General features: G+C 43.1%; 1 protein-coding gene across 1 annotated transcript in view; it reads left to right on the forward strand.

Annotated features, from left to right (window-relative positions):
- The window catches only part of PPP3CC (protein phosphatase 3 catalytic subunit gamma), a 77,392-nt gene that overhangs the window by 47,794 nt on the left and 12,489 nt on the right, over positions 1–17,109 (forward strand). The window contains 4 exon segments of the mRNA XM_040346162.1: positions 2,052–2,191; positions 2,292–2,369; positions 2,634–2,728; positions 12,805–12,930. Of these exon segments, the coding sequence (XP_040202096.1) occupies positions 2,052–2,191; positions 2,292–2,369; positions 2,634–2,728; positions 12,805–12,930 (439 nt within the window).

Below are 17,109 nucleotides of genomic sequence, written 5' to 3' on the forward strand. Positions count from 1 at the left end.
CAGAGCCCGCCTGGAAGTCTGCTAATCACAAGCAGTGAGACATTATCCCGATGCGCAGCTGCAGAGATCGGGTAATGTTTCGCTGCCTGTGATTAGTGCTTTTTAGTGCGGACTTTGTGGCGGACTCGATACGTGCGGTTTGTGAACACGCCTGAGCTCATTCTTAGTGCTAACTAAACCCGTGTTTTTTAACGCAAACTGTTAAGAAGGATAATTTGGTTGCAGACTGTCTGGTGAGATAAGCTGGGAATTTTCTTTTGGTTTTGTTTTGGATGAAAGTTTACACCTATTATACAGGATCACTCATTTTTCAAAATTCCACACCTGTAAAATTTGCTGCTGATAGAAAAATGTAAACATAACTTTCAATAATCGTATACAAACATACCACTGAGAAGTTGCAGCATCATTGGTGGCCAGGTGAGAACCAGTGTCCTGCTTGTGAGTTCATGGGAATCCATTGTAAAGCACTTCCTAGACTTCTTGAAAAGCCAGGTAAGTGTCACTCCCCTTGCCGCAATGTTTTTGTGAAATAAAGGATCCATTTATAGGAGTTAAAGTGGTTGGTTGTTAACCCACTGCAATAAAATCCATCTGATCTCATCTGTACCATAAGAACATGTGTCCCTGTGTCTGTGTAATATAAAAAAAAAAATCCGATCTATACCTATATGAGCTCCGCTCCCAGCTGATTCCTCACATTTCTTCACTCTCCAGATCACAGCTGCAGTGGGCGGGGCTGAGCACTCCCGCTGACATCAGCCGGGGAGTAGAGGAAGAGATGAGAGAGACTCAGTCAGCTAATCGTCGAGCCACGTTCATATAGGTACAGATCGGAAGATTTTTTACATTACACAGGCACAGGGACACTTGTTACGAGCAGAGATGGGAAGGGGGAGGACAGAGGAGACGGAGCAGGGCTGCGGATGACGGAATCACATAAATGGACCACAGTGTCAGGGCTTGGCAGCCCTGATTATCTCGGTCAGTTTGTAGCGGGGAGGGTATAGCCAGGCAGGATCAGCCAGGTTTTTTAAGTGATACAGGGGTCCAAATGACACGGCACAAGCGCTGTGCTGTATAACATGCTTTAAGGGAAAAGAATCTTGTGTGTTTTTTTTTTTTTTTTTTGGGGGGGGGGGGGGGATAACAAGCGCTTTAAGCGGCCATAAGTGGTGCGATTTTCCTCTCCTGCATCCCATGAAAATTGCTTGATCCCTCACACGGAGCCATTGTGTTCTCGCGGGGGGAAGCCATCCTTGCCGTGAGAACACAGTGATTGATTTCTAGCGGCATTGATGGATCAACTTGGGTACATCGACCTACCCATAATTGGTTCAAATCACAGCCGGTTCAGCAGGGACAGTCTATGGCTGGCTTTAGACTCCCCTTGTAGTGACATTACCAGGTGGGCAGTTCTGGTCATTGACTCAGCCCACTACCATCAACACAAACATGAATATTTTTGGGTAGACTGACAGTAAAACGAATACATTTGTTTAATTAAAAGAAAAGCCAGTAGTGGTCTACACCTTGCTTTGCGAGAAATTGCTAAATAAAAAATAATGCCTGTGTTCAGCAGGAACCATGTTGTGTCTGGCTTGTTGAGTGTGTTTTGCACTCATTAGAATTAGCACATGTTATACAGTGGAACTGCACTGCATCTGAGCACCACAAACCAAAAACAAGATTTAATTCATGTTTAATATTTAAACCAAATTCACCCATCAATCCATCCATGTCTCCATGCTTTATTTTGCTGGGAAATCACCACTCTCGGCAGCATTTCTGGCCGTGGCCAATCTTGAGTAGGGGTATGTGATGTAGCATTTAATTCCTGGAATCCATCTGCCCTTAAGCCAGTAAACACTGTGCTGCCTCTGGACAGTTCATTGTTTGCTGATTAAACACAGAGGGGGGGGGGGGGGGGGGGTGTTACTGAAAATAATTCTGGGAAAGGGCGGGACCCACCTTGGCACAGGAACTATGGGACTGGTATTTTGCTTATACTTCCCTAATTCTGCTATCTCCTCTTCTCTCCACCTCATCAGTTAGACAGATTCAAGGAGCCGCCCGCCTTCGGCCCTATGTGTGATTTGCTATGGTCTGACCCTGCTGAGGATTACGGCAATGAAAAGACACTGGAGCACTTCACCCACAACACAGTGCGTGGCTGCTCCTATTTCTACAGGTGACTTCCTTGGTACTCGGCATGTGCTACATGTAGCTTGCTGTTGTATTTTTAGAACGAATTCCTATAATCTTTAATTAATATGATGCCTGTGTTTTAGCTACCCTGCTGTCTGTGAATTCCTACAGAACAACAACCTCCTGTCAGTGATCCGGGCCCATGAAGCACAGGATGCTGGGTAATGATTTTCCCTTTCCATTGTTATCTAGCAGAGAAAATATGCCATCACGTCATACATGTGGTTTCCTCTGGATGATGATAAATAAATAGGGCGGGGAGGACAGATAAGAGGTGCAGAGACTGGCAATGGGCATTAAGAAATGTGTGCACTCTTTGGTTTAATCAGAAAGTGTCAGTGCAGCTTTTACAGAGGCCAGTGATGTAGAGTTAAATGGTGATGCCTGTTATACACCACATGTCATGCTTCTCTTTCAATCTGCAGCTACCGGATGTACCGAAAGAGCCAGACGACTGGTTTCCCATCTCTCATCACCATTTTCTCTGCACCAAATTACCTTGACGTATACAACAACAAAGGTTAGAGGGGTATCTGGCTTGTGTGTATCTTATAGATAAAGAGCCCTTCAAACTTTTTAGGAAATAAAAACAGAACACCCTAAAATAATGGCCATTACAGGGGGGGCACTCCTGACTAATAAAACTGCCCCAGTAGTCAGCCAAAACATTTTACTTTAGGTACTTTAATTGTTCCCTATCCCATACAAAGAAAAGGAGACAGTTACTGAAGATGGAGACTCTGCCTGATGACCAATAGCTGGGTGGTATGTTTTCTATACGTCTTGCTATCAGTGACGACTTTGTAAAGATGTTGACTGCAGTAAAGTGGCACAGTGTTTAGGATGTTAACCACTTGCTCACTGGGAACATATACCCCCTTCCTGCCCAGGCGAAATTTCAGATTTCGGCACTGTCACGCTTTGAATGACAATTGCACAGTTGTGCGACGTGGCTCCCACAAAATTGACTTTTTTTTTTTTTTTTTTTCACAAATAGAGCTTTCTTTTGGTGGTATTTGATCACCTGTGCGTTTTTTTATTTTTTGCGCTATAAACAAAAATAGAGCGACAATTTTGAAAAAAAACGCTATTTTACTTTTTGCTATAATAAATATCCAATTAAAAAAAAAAAAAAAAAACTTTTTCAGTTTAGTCCGATACGTATTCTACATATTTTTGGTAAAAAAATCGCAATAAGTGTATAGTGATTGGTTTGCGCAAGCGTTAGAACGCCTAAAATAGGGGATAGATTTTTTTTAATTTTTTTTACTAGTAATGGCGGCGATCTGCGATTGTTTTTTTTTTTTTTTTTTTGACACATCGGACACTTTTGACACATTTTTGGGACCATTCACATTTATACAGCGAACAGTGCTATAAATATGCACTGATTACTGTATAAATGTGACTGGCAGGGAAGGGGTTAACACTAGGGGGCATCAAGGCGTTAAATATGTACCCTTTGAGTGATTCTTACTGTGGGGGGAGGGGACTGACTGGGGGAGGTGACCGATGGCTGTCCCTATGTACAAGGGACACACCATTGGTCTCCTTTCCCTAACAGGAAGTGGAGCTCTGTGTTTACACACAGAGAGCTCCACGTCCTTAGCTCTGTGACTGCCGATCGCGGGTGCCTGGTGGACATCGGCTGCCATACACGCACATCCCCACAGTGGCGCGCGCCCGGAGGCCGTATATTGACGGCCTCCCGGCAGATCAGAGCCACCTTGCGGCCGTTAATAGTTGGCCGCAGGATGGCAAGTTTTTTTCCCCATGGGTAGTGTAAGGGAGCCTGGTCAGTTTTTTTTTTTTTTTTTTTTTTTTTTTTTTTTTTTTTTTTTTTTTTTTTTTTTTATATATCTGTGGTGTCCTATTGGGGAGATTTCCATTTAATTTCTGTCCCATAGCCAAAACAGGAAGTCAGAGGAAATACCTCCAAGGTGAGAGAATCCCTGGTTCTCACCAGGGTCAGCAGAACTTGTGTCCCTATTGGAAGATTTCCCAACTATTCTTGTTCTTGGCACAACACCAAATTTTCAGATTTCTTTTCACTGTTGGTGGTAACGGTATACAATAACAGATAGGGGGGGTCGAATCTTCCTAATGTATGCACAGAGAGCGATAAAAACCTGACAGATGTTCTAATACCTTTTTACTTTATCAAAGTTTTTCATGCTTTATCAAAATATTTTGCATTTAGTTGTATGTATGTATGTATGTGTATGTATGTATGTATGTATGTATGTATGTATTGTGTATGTACTTTGCTGTGTCTGTGCTGTCACTAGGGATGAGATTTGGGTTTGCCTTTACCATATATTTGCAATGAAACTTCAAGTGGTTCTAACAGATGAAGGGTGTTTTTTTTATTTTATTTTTTTACCTTTTAATGCACTCTCTGCATTAAGCTCCTACCGTGTTTCCCTAGGTCTTACCACGTAATGTGCTGTCTTCTCTCCTCTCCCTCCCTGCTGGTCAGGAATCCCCAGTGTGAACGGAGTTAAAATGCTTGTAAAATCCTATAATCCATTCTATTACAGTAGTAAATAATGTACAATGTGTGCGTTTCTGTAATATAATTCTGCCAAATACCTTCGTTATAGCGCCGCTCTGTGCTTCTGTGACCCGCCGGAGCTCTCTTCCCCACAATTATATTACAGAAACGCACACATTTGTACATTATATTCTACTGTAATATAGTGGATTATATGAGTTTACAATTTCTTTAAACTAGGGCTTATTTTTGGAGTAGGGCTTATATTGCATCCCTCCTGGAAAATAATGCTAGGTCTTATTTTCGGGGTAGGTCTGATTTTCGGGGAAACACGATACCCAGCCACTTCACTGTACCTAGCTGAGCCCCATCTTTCCCTTTTCATAGGCTCAGATATGGGAGCGGGGGCAGGGCAGGGCCGGGCCGAGCCACGCTCTGTGTCAATGTAAACCCACAGCACAGCTCGAGAGCCAGCCCACATAAATGGATTGCTATGGTGGGCACTCAGAAGGGGGAGGAACTAGCAGTGCCTGTGGGGAACCCAAGAAGTGGAGGATTGGGGCTGCTCTGTGCAAAACTGTCGTGCAGAGTAGGTAAGTATAACTTCAGTGGGGTTCACCAAAAAGTTCTCAAACATTGAGCAAGATTCGGGAAGCAGTTCACCAGTCTAACCCAGGCGGATTCACTCATCCGGATTCACTCATCCCTAACAGTCGTCCCTGTTTGTACTTTGTACATAGGAGATTGTGATATCTGCCAGGACAGAAGAGACATTGTATGTGGAAGGAACAGTGTGAGAACTCTATAAACTTTGCATATTGTACATTTTTATGTTCATTACCTAAGCTCTGTGTACAAAATACTGGTTTGTCAATGCCCATACTCTTTGTAGAAGAGACTGCTGAGCAACTGGTGTGTGTGTGTGTGTGTGTGTGTGGCTGTGTAGGCTTGCCTGTGAGTTTAAAAATCATGCAGTCACTACCTGCTGTCCTCAGACGCCACACCGCAATTCTGTCACAGTTCCTTTACATAGAGCGCTCAGTTTGAGGGTCGCTTTCTAGCAGAATTTTGCAAGTAAATCACCACGACTCAATTCTAATGATCTTTCCCTTTTGGCTGATGTTTCATAGCAAAACCATTGCTAAACTCTGATTTGCCTATCCAGAAAACTAAATTGGGAAAAAAATCTGTTTACTTTGGGGTAGGGCCGAAACTAATCAATTATAAAATTAATCAATTACAATTTTCATAATCGATTAATCAGCCAGTAACATAATGAAGTTAAAACTAAAATGAGCCCTTTATAGTACAAAAAAGGAAATCGCTACTGTAAATATCACTTTCACTGTCAAAAAATTAACCCCTTACAGTAGCGATTATTTGCTCTTTTTGTGCTTATTTTACTAAACATCTCAGGCCTGGGTCACACCTATGTTTTTTGCAGAAACACACTACAGTTCATTTACATGTTTTCCTATGGGACACGTTCACATGCATGATTTTTTTCAGCTGCTGCGTATTTGGAAAGGGCTAGGACTTTTTAACACAAAACGGTGCTATTATTTATTTTTATTTTTTTGGTTCAATATACTTCAATGGAGAAGCTGCAAAAAAGCACGTAATGTGTTTTTGCAGCAATTTTTGTTTTGTAATCTGCCCAACAACAAATTGTCCCAAAAAATTGAAAAAATGCACATTTTTCTTTTTTTTTTTAAGGCTATTTTCCGATTAATCGAAACAATCGGCCAACTAATCAAATATGAAAATAATCGTTAGTTGCAGCCCTACTTTGGGGGTTACATTTTTTTATGATTAGGGTATTAAGCATGGTCTGCTTAGCCATTACCACAGTTTACCGTCTTTTGATTAATGGATGGACTTTCTTCCCATAATCTATGATCTACCTCTTTGGAATAGGCAGCTGGAGTCGTGGATTGTTTGGTACTGCACAATATTCCACTATCTGGCTTTTATCCCCCCCCCCCCCCCCCCCCCCAAGGTTTGAAGGGCTGACTTTGGTCTTTTAGGACCTTGGAATTTTACTTGATGCATTGTATAGCTCTGGGAGGTTTGCTGGATGATGTGATTGTGCTGTCATCAGTTATCATTTGTTATCCATTTATTACCCTAAAGGACCCTGTTTCATTTTTTTTCCCTGGATGGCTACAAATTAGTGTGGCGTGACTCCCATTTCAATGAGAACTTTTTGCCCTAGAGTTGGGCCAACTTAACATAAGAAGAGATGTGGGGTGATTGCTATCCCAATTGGACATCTCTATACTGTTACGATCTTATGCATCTATCATTGTGCTCTGAGCAAACCTGCCATCTGCAGCCCGAGTAGCCATCGGAACAGGATTTGGCCTAAGATGGGCAGCTGTTTTGTGGAGTTCTGTATGGAATACATTTTGGAGTCTTATGATGTACATATTTGATTTGATCAATACTTCTACGTTTTTTTTTTTTTCTCTTTCTGTATTTAATTCTGAGGATAGACGTTGCTCTTCCTTTTTAAGGAATTAATGTTTTTCAGACATTATATGGACCTAACCAACGTGCTCACAGGCTTATATAGTGCATCTCACTTTTATTTGCCTGCAAAATTGACTCCATTTGATAATGTGCCTATTTATGGGCATTTATGCTGCTGTTTAGGAAACCTTATTCAGTTATTGGACTCTTAAGGGCAAATGTTTAATGACTTTTTGTTTTGTTGTTTTTTTATTTTTTATTTCTTTAGGGGGGCCCATTATTCTTCACGGGCAGCCATTCTCGGCCAGGGTTCTGTGTACCTCAAGGATTCCTTTACAGGTTGCAAAGGGTTCTTTAAAGCAGAACCTTTTTTACCATACAGTTCCCTCATTGCATTGGCTAACTGGTCATTTTGGTCTAGGGCAGTGATGGCGAACGCGTGGCACGCGTGCCGCTCCCGGCACGGCAAGCTGTTTCGGTGGGCACGCCATGAAATGAAAGCATACAGTGAAAAATCTAATTGTCCACACCGCACTGCAAACTACATCCCCCATAGTTCTATCTATTGGCTAGCGGTGACGTACCTGAGTGGGAGTGACAAAGAATAAGCGACGGGGGGGGGGGGGGGTGACGTGCGCACGCTAATCCAATCCACACTGCACCCACCAATCAGCGGCTAGCTGCCGAAATAATCAGATCTGCTCTTCTAATATTTGCTTCACCCACCAGCCAATCAGTATTGCTGTTACCCGCCCTCCTCCTGCAGCCCGCCACATTTGACAAGAAGATGCAGGCAGAGATGAAAGCGTGGCTGTGCTGTATTGAGGTGGGCGGGAGTGTGCTCTGCTCGGCTCTGTTCCCTGCACTTGCCGTGTTGTAGAGAGCCTGCTTCTCCTCTGTCAGGACCAGAGCTGCTGTGACTCTGACAAGAGCCATCACAGAGCAGGCTTTCTGTGATGGCCCCCCCCTTCTCCGGTCAGCAGCACCAGCAGAGAGACCTTCCTCGGCAGGACTGAGTGGTTTGCAGAAGGGGACTGAATTACAGGTAATCATTGTTCAGTAACTTTTCATTATGCAGTAATTTTTCAGTGTGCAGTCATTTTTCAGTGTGCAGTATGTTTTATTATGCAGTCAGTTTTCAGTGTGCAGTCATTTTTCAGTGTGCAGTCATTTTTCAGTGTGCAGTCAGTTTTCAGTGTGCAGTCAGTTTTCAGTGTGCAGTCAGTTTTCAGTGTGCAGTCAGTTTTCAGTGTGCAGTCATTTTTCAGTGTGCAGTATGTTTTATTATGCAGTCAGTTTTCAGTGTGCAGTCAGTTTTCAGTGTGCAGTCAGTTTTCAGTGTGCAGTCAGTTTTCAGTGTGCAGTCAGTTTTCAGTGTGCAGTCAGTTTTCAGTGTGCAGTATGTTTTATTATGCAGTCAGTTTTCAGTGTGCAGTCATTTTTCAGTGTGCAGTCAGTTTTCAGTGTGCAGTCAGTTTTCAGTGTGCAGTCATTTTTCAGTGTGCAGTATGTTTTATTATGCAGTCAGTTTTCAGTGTGCAGTCATTTTTCAGTGTGCAGTATGTTTTATTATGCAGTCAGTTTTCAGTGTGCAGTCATTTTTCAGTGTGCAGTCATTTTTCATTATGCAGTATGTTTTCATTATGCAGTCATTTTTCAGTGTGCAGTATGTTTTCATTATGCAGTCATTTTTCATTATGCAGTCATTTTTCATTGTGCAGTATGTTTTCATTGTGCAGTATGTTTTCATTGTGCAGTATGTTTTCAGTGTGCAGTCATTTTTCAGTGTGCAGTCATTTTTCAGTGTGCAGTCAGTTTTCAGTGTGCAGTCATTTTTCAGTGTGCAGTCATTTTTCATTATGCAGTCATTTTTCATTATGCAGTATGTTTTCATTATGCAGTATGTTTTCAGTGTGCAGTCATTTTTCAGTGTGCAGTATGTTTTCATTGTGCAGTAACCTAATGTAATTCTGAAACCTACATTCTGAACAAATTTGGCTGAAACGTAAATTTTTGGTCCTTTTGGGGTGAATTAAGAGGGATGATCAGTCCCATCCTCTGTACAGAGACGCTGGCAGGTTTAATTCTGTGTTGGCACTTTGAAAGAAATAAGTTGGTTTTGTCGCGGTTTGGGCACTCGGGCTCAAAAAGGTTCGCCATCACTGGTCTAGGGGTTCCAAGAGCCGAGATCTACTTCTCTAATCCTCCGATCCCAGTCCCCTCCCCCCACACCCCACGTGGTACAGTGATGGACTGTTCCTGATATCACGCCCATTGACTGACTCTGGACGTGAAGATGGCAAGAACAGTCCACCTCTGGACATGGAGGAGAGCCCTTTTCCCAAGGATTGGGTGAGTATAGATGCTGTTTGCCCCTAGTCAAAATAAGCAGGTAACCCATGCCGTACGGACACACTGCATGGGGGAAAAACATTTCCCCGGAGTTGGGCTTTAAGCAGTGGTTGAAGCGGTTGTAAACGGCTGGATTTTTGTATTTTTATTTTTGGACATAATGTCATATGATGGTATGCATGGCATATGCTGCTGTGGTATGTGCTGATACACATGCATGGTCATGTGCACATTTTACAGTAAAGAGCCCAAAATAGGTCTAGAAGGTATACACACCGGTAGTGTCAACTTCTCCATGAATCTAGATCACTATTGGTGACTCATAAAGTGAACCTGTGCTTTACCTCTTTTTGATAAAAAAAAAACAACAACTTTTCTTTTTGTTTCGAACAGAGTTGGAAATGGTGAAAAACCATATCATGTGTTTGTTTTGTTTTTTTGTTTTTTTATTGTCCGTGTCCCATTGGGGTCAATCCCCTCTTAGACATCTGTTACTGAACAGGTGCTCCCAGTGGAAGATTTCCCCTCGCCTGTTCCAGTGACTACTGTAAAATTTTGATTTTCTGTTCCAGTGACAATGGTAACCAAGACTAATGGGCTGAATCTGTCATGGGGGACACAAACTGCAAGAAAAACCTGACCAGGAATCTAGCAATTACCTGTGCTATTCAAAGCAAAAAAAAAAGTTTTTACTTTGTAGAAGAAAAGCCTAAAGCTGGCCATTCATGAAACAAAATTCAGACAGTTCAGCAGGTGCCAGGTTATGTTTGATCCATGTGTGACCACTGTGGTTAAAAAGTAGTTGATCTACCGATCAGGACCCCTTCGTTATGCTGGCCATACACTATATGAAAAATCGGCTGAACACATTTTAGAAAAATCAACAATCGGCAGCGCAAAGCAAACGATGGTGCCATCATGAAATGACCGATAAATCGTTCAGTGGACATGAATCAAATTTTTTTGTTAGTCTTTTTTACGTATACCTAATGCAAACAGTTTGTGCAGGAAACATATTAACCTTTCAATGTATCATTTGTTCATCAGAACATTTCCAAACTGGTCCTTTGTGTTTTTTTGGCTCAAAAACATCCCAACGATTACTGATTTTGTGCCCAATAACTGGCCAAAAAACAAACGAACTGGCCAAATGACCGAATTTCGGGCAATTTTTTGTATAGTGTATGGCCAGCATTAGGCATGTTTGCGTTGCCTTGTTGCGAGTGTGTGGGTTGCCTTGGGGTGCTGGTAACAAATCCTCCAATCTGTGCTGTTCTCTGGACCCCAACTAGTGGTCGTTGCAGCAGTCCTGTACCTTAAAGCCATTTGCAGGAATGTGTGCATTGGGAAAGTTTCCCCGGTCCTGTCATGTGATCCCACAGCTCCAGCTTCCTTGTGTCAGTGAGCGGCTTCTGCAGGGTTTAGGATGGAGCACAGACAATGGCTGAGCTATGGGAGCCGATGGGTGATTTTTATGGCTCCTTGAATTTCCAGCCGTTGTCGAGCATTCCCTAAGCCAGAGCTGCTGAACCTAAGTACAGATTTTTATTGCAGGGTAGGTGAAAAGAGGGGGGAGGGAACATTTATCGGAATTCATTAGCTAGACCAGGAGGGCCCTCAGGTCAGGATCGAGAGACAAACCCCACCAAACGGTGTCTGTCCCTTAAGTACCCCTCCCCGGAATCCACAGCGGGTTGACCACACCCCCTGCACTACTTCTGGGAAAGAGATACCCAATGCATTCAGCAAGGCCATACATGGTTTGAAATTTGACCGGTTCACCAGGAATCAGATGCATTTTAGTGCATATATTTCCATTCCTCTGCATTAAATGTCGATCCACCGATCGACTTCTCACAAATGGGACTGCTGGAAAATGTTACTGTGATTAGCCCTGCAGCGCTGACCAGTCTATTCTGACAGCGGGGAGGCAGGGGAGTCTATCAGACGCCAAACACAGTGGGCAGGATTCCCTGATCCACACCAAATGGGTGGCTGGGGAAATAGGGTCATGCGGTTGGCTGAACGAAAAAACGGACCCTTGTATTGGCAGATTTAGGCCTCATGTACACTGCTGCTGGTAAATGGACGTTTAGGAGCAATTGGGCATTTTTTTTCAACTGCTCATGAACTCTCCTCTGTTATTGGTGCATGTACACAGGGGCGTTTACAATAATTTCTAGGCAGTTGCGTTTAGAGGCTTTTTGTTTGGAATGCAAAAATGGGTTCAGAATCTGAGTTTAGAGGCATTTCAAGCGGTAAGTTGCGTTTTTTTTTTTTTTTTTTAACATACATTTTGGTCATTTAAAAATCACTAAACGCAGCAAAACTGACGCTTTTAAACGTTGGTTACTATCTGTCAAGTTAAATTGTTCAGGAGAGGTTGTAAAGACGTCCCGTGTACATATGAAGCCTTAGGCTTTTCTTCCACTTTAACTCCCCCCCCCCCCCCCCCCCCCTGGTGTGCAGCACATAATTCTCCCTCCCGTCAGTGCCTCCAAAAGCAAAGAGAAATATCCTATTTTGTAGACGCTATAACTTTTTTGCGCAAACCAATCAATAAACGCTTGTTCAGACTCATTTTTGTTTAAAAAAAAAAAAAGTAGAAGAATACGTATCGGCCTAAACTGAGGACATTTTTTTTTTTTTTTTTTGGGATATTTATTTTAGCAAAAAGTAAAAAATATATATATTTGTTTTTTTCAAAATCTTTGCTCTATTTTTTTGTTTATAGCGCAAAAAATAAAAACCGAAGAGGTGATCAAATACCACCAAAAGAAAGCTCTATTTGTGGGGGGGGGGGGGGGGGACATCAATTTTGTTTGGGACCCACATCGCGCAATTGTCAGTTAAAGCGACGCAGTGCTGAATCGCAAAAAGTGGCCTGGTCTTTGGCCAGCCTAATGGTCCGGGGCATAAGTGGTTAAAGCACAGGTCTACATTAGGAGCACTGTTTGGTTGGTTTATGAATAATGGCCAGTTTATGATCAGATGTGGGTTAGAAAATCTAACGTGTGATTTGGTTGATTTTGAAGATATTTCTTTGTATTACAAAGATATTTCTTTGTATTAGAAGATGAATGATGGCTTGGTGTATGTTTCACATAGTCTTTGTTTGGCTGGAGATGGAGTGTGTGTGTGTGTGTGTGTGTGTGTGTGTGGTGGAAGTCTGTGCAGCCAACAGTGTGCATGTTGGAAGCAGTTACTAGCACTGCTTGTTTGTGTAGGCGTCTGCAATGTATGTAAAATCATCTCCTTCCTCTCCTCTCTCCTCACAGCCGCAGTGCTCAAATATGAGAATAATGTGATGAACATCCGTCAATTTAATTGCTCTCCACATCCTTACTGGCTGCCAAACTTCATGGATGTGTTCACTTGGTCTTTGCCCTTTGTTGGGGAGAAAGGTAATAAACACACTGAACTGGATAGATATATATATATACACATATACATAGTATATGTAGACTTATACTGGGAACAAAGCTCTATTGTTGGTTTGTTTAATAGATTGCGAAAAGCTACATCTGCAAATGACTATATGTATTTTATCTGCAGTTATTATATTGTGTTCTAGCTTCCTCGAGTTAACAACATGCTTGTATATTTGAAGACAATGGACTGATTTTATTAAAGGAGTATGAAGATCCAGTGACCCTTTGTTTACCCTAAACATGTAATCTTGTGCAGGGGAACCTAATGACTAAATGATTGAAGTGAATTTGCCTTTATGGGACAAAGGACATTTAATCTTTTTTTTTTTTTTTTTTTTTTTAAGTTGCTCGCTTTATTACAAAAGAAAAACGGGGCCTGTAAAATAAAAGGGTTTATAATCGCCTGTTTTACCATCTGTCCCTCCAGTCTTTGCTCTCTTGAAGTGCTACAGCCTCTTCATATCTGTTATTTGAGGGTGTGATATATCTCTGGTCCCCCACTGTTCTCTATGGTTCCTCCTGCCGGCTTGTAGTCTGGGTGACTGGTGTTGCAAGCAATAAACGCCCCTGGAAGTGGCACCTGTCCCACTGCGCAGCCCTGGAAGTATCACATGTCACAATGCACACTCCTGGAAGTGTCACCTGTCCTATTGATAGACCAGGGGTAGACAACCTTAAAGGGGGGTTCCAGCCTTTTAGTGTTTTATTAAAAGTCAGCAGCTACAAAAAGTGTAGCTGCTGACTTTTTTTAATACACACACTTACCTGCTCCACGGTCCCCCGCCCCCCCCCCCCCCCCCCGTCCGGCCGGGGACCTCCATTCATAGTGTGGGCACCCGGCCGTGACAGCTTTCGGCTTTACGGCCGGGCACTCACTGCGCATGGGCGAGTTGCGCTGCGCTCTGAATGGACAGGCGATTTCCTGGGAAATGTCGTGTGTCCCTGGAGATCGCCTAAAGGGAGGGGCCGCCTAAGGCTAGAAGAGAAGTCGCAGAGGCGGTCCCTGGGCGGAAAGAGGGAGTGGGACAGGAAGTCCCACTCCTACCGAAGCCCCCACTCCCCAAGCGCCCCCCCCCCCACACACAAAAAAAATTACATGCATGTAAGGGGGTGAGGAGTGCTTAAAGCGGAAGTTCCACTTTTGGGTGGAACTCCGCTTTAAAGAGGTGAAGATTTACCTGAACAAAATGGGAGAAGTCAAAGAGCACAGTGTCGCCCCCTCACACCTTATTTAAATCTCTAATTGCTGTACTACCGTGTCGCAATCGTGTGCATTGCATGCCAATCATGGGTTTAAATCAGGTGGAGAGGAGAAAACACATTTCCTCCTTACCACCTGTCAAACACACTCGGATCATTTTTCTGGGGGGCAGCAGTGCCTGCTGCACTTGTGAATGAGGCCTTGGTTGCATTTGGCAGTGGCACCCTTAATGCTCATTCACACGTATAGTTGGGGGTGGTAAAACCCCCCTATAAGTTTGCTTTTACACTGATGTGTTGCAGTGCATCTACCTGCAGTGCATCTGCGACCCTCCTGGGTTAGCTGCGCTTTGCCAGACTTCTGTTATATCCTGCAGGTGTGGTGCGCTTTCAGAAATTGCACTAAACCCACAGGATATAATAGAAGTCTTTGACTAAGCACAGCAAACCCACAGGAAAGCTGCAGGTACACTGCACCCGCGGTGTGGGTAAGCGGCAGCGCATCAATGTGAAAGCAGCCCTATACTATTATGCTTCACTGACTGAAGATCTCTTCTTTCCTGCTGCTGGCACCACTCTGGAGACCGCTAGCTAGGATAAGGGGTGGAGTGTAGTTGGTATCACTCCCCATGGGACAGGAGCCAGCACTACAGAGGAGGCATTGGCTTATTCGGCTCTTGCTCTCTACTACAGCTCCGACTTTACAAGTAGTCACTCTGCATTTTATTTGGTTTGATGCTCTAGGATGGCTGGTCTGCAAACCCAGACCACGATATACCAGTCATCTGTCCGTGATCTACTGGTTGCTGACCCCCCCCATGCTAGACAGTCTGTTTTTAGTGGATCGAATGTCGGTGGGTGTCAACACACTTGTGCGTTGACAACCTACTCCATAGAGGGCAATGGTGTGACAGGAGCCTTAAAGGAGAAGTCCTGTGAATGGGAAACTACAAGTACCAGCAACCTTAGCAGTTGTTGACTTATAGTTCTCAATGAACTGCCCTGGCACTGTTGAGTGGCCTGGTAGTTCATTGTCTTCTTGTCAGTGTGTATCTGCCTGCCTGTACAAGGTATGAGCAGGCAAATAAACTGACAAGTCTGCAAGAGTCTTGCATGTCCTAATAATAATATTTTTTTATTTTTAGCTGCAAAAAGGTGTGCATTTATTTTTCTTTAAAGGTGAACTTATTTTAAGGTTTTTTTTTTTTTTTTTTTACCTTTGCACATTCCTTACATTTAGGTAAAAAAAAATTCTGACACACAAGACCCCCCCCCCCCTTTTTATACTTACCTGAACCTGATCTAGGTCCAGCACTGTGATTTTGTGCACTGGCTTTCTCCACTCTCTCCCTCTTCACAGGGCAGATTGATAGCAATAGGAGCCATTAGCTGCTGCTGCTGTCAATCTAATCTTGTGGCGGGGTGGGCACCTGCCAAAAAAGGCGGAGCCAGAAGTGCTGGCGGGGGACCCCAGAGTAGGATTGGGGCTGCTCTGTTTTAAGTTTTACAATCACTTTAAAAGTGACCATCAAACATTTTATCTTTAGGATAAATATTACATCACCCTTTACATAAGCCTCCCTTTTAATATTGCTCATAAACTAAATACAAATGTTAACAAAAGTATTTGCTCATGTTCCCTGTAGAATCCAATAAAAAGGTTGCAGAATTGTCGGTCAAGCACAATCCTTGCCTGTTTTTCAGCTTTGCAAACTTCATGTTTATTCATGTGTATAGGAACTGGACTGGCCAATTTACACTCCATGTAATAGGTGGTTGTACAAAAGTCCACCTGATTAAAGCCTCGTACACGATCAGATTTTCAGACGAACGTTCGTCTGTTTTTTGTTGCATGCTAGTCTCATGTCGAAAGAGAAGAGGTTACTCGCCATACGAAAATTCTCGTACAACAGAATTCAACTTCAAAAGTGACGTAATCTGTTGAATAGTTTTTGTCTTTCTCTTACAAATTTTTTTTCGGCCGAAAACTGTACTAGTTAAACGAAAACCGGACGTTGTGTTCACATCCGACATAAATTTTACAGTCTGCACATCCAGCTTTTGTCGTAAAAATCTGAATTGGCTGTCGAAAGCACCATACTAACGATCCAAAAACCGTCAGGTTTCCAATTTTTGTATCGTCTGTATGGGCCCTAACGTCTGCACAACCAGCCTGTTGAATAAATGCTGTTCGATTAGCGCCGCCGACTATAGTGGCAGTGTTGATCAGTGTAGTAAGTCTCCCCACTAATGGCTAAATACAATAGCTTAGTGGGATTAATTTCCTCATCCACCACTGTGCGGTTGAGTTAATAGGTCTGTTTTTGGTTGAATGAAAAAATTGAAACGTCTATGGGCTGCTTAAGGTGGTTGTATATCTTTTTTTTTTTTTTTTCCTACAGGTAAGCCTATAATAAGACTTGCCTGTAGGTAAAATGAATATCTCATAAACCTGTACGGTTTAGGAGATATTCACTTTGCATGCAGCCGCTGATGTTAGCGGCACATGCGCTGTGAAGGTCCGGCAGACGCTGCCGAAACGTGTCCTCCTTGCGCGGGAGTGACTATATCGCGGTCCTGGCCGCAGACAGCGCCGTAACCTCGAACCTGCAGGACACGCTGAGGGGAACAGTCGGCTCCCTCTGCGGGGACCAGGATTAGCTGCCGATGCCTCATTCTAAGGTAAGTATTTTATAATGAGCTAGAATGTGGTGCATACTAGCACATTATGCCTTTTTGCCTTACAGGTTTAAAAAAAAAAATGTGTGCGGGTATACAACCACTTTAAGTGTCTGTCTGACCTTGGCAAACAGATTCCAATGGGCCTGTTTCTAGTGCAGCTTAATCAAATACATGTTCTAAGGGCAACATGGATACGTGACTGACCATCAATTTTAAGTTTTAATGGTAAGATATCTGGGAAAGTCAATACATGATATATTCGTGGTATAA

This window comes from Rana temporaria, chromosome 3 (assembly GCF_905171775.1).
Source record: "Rana temporaria chromosome 3, aRanTem1.1, whole genome shotgun sequence".
In the NCBI taxonomy this organism is placed as follows: domain Eukaryota; kingdom Metazoa; phylum Chordata; class Amphibia; order Anura; family Ranidae; genus Rana; species Rana temporaria.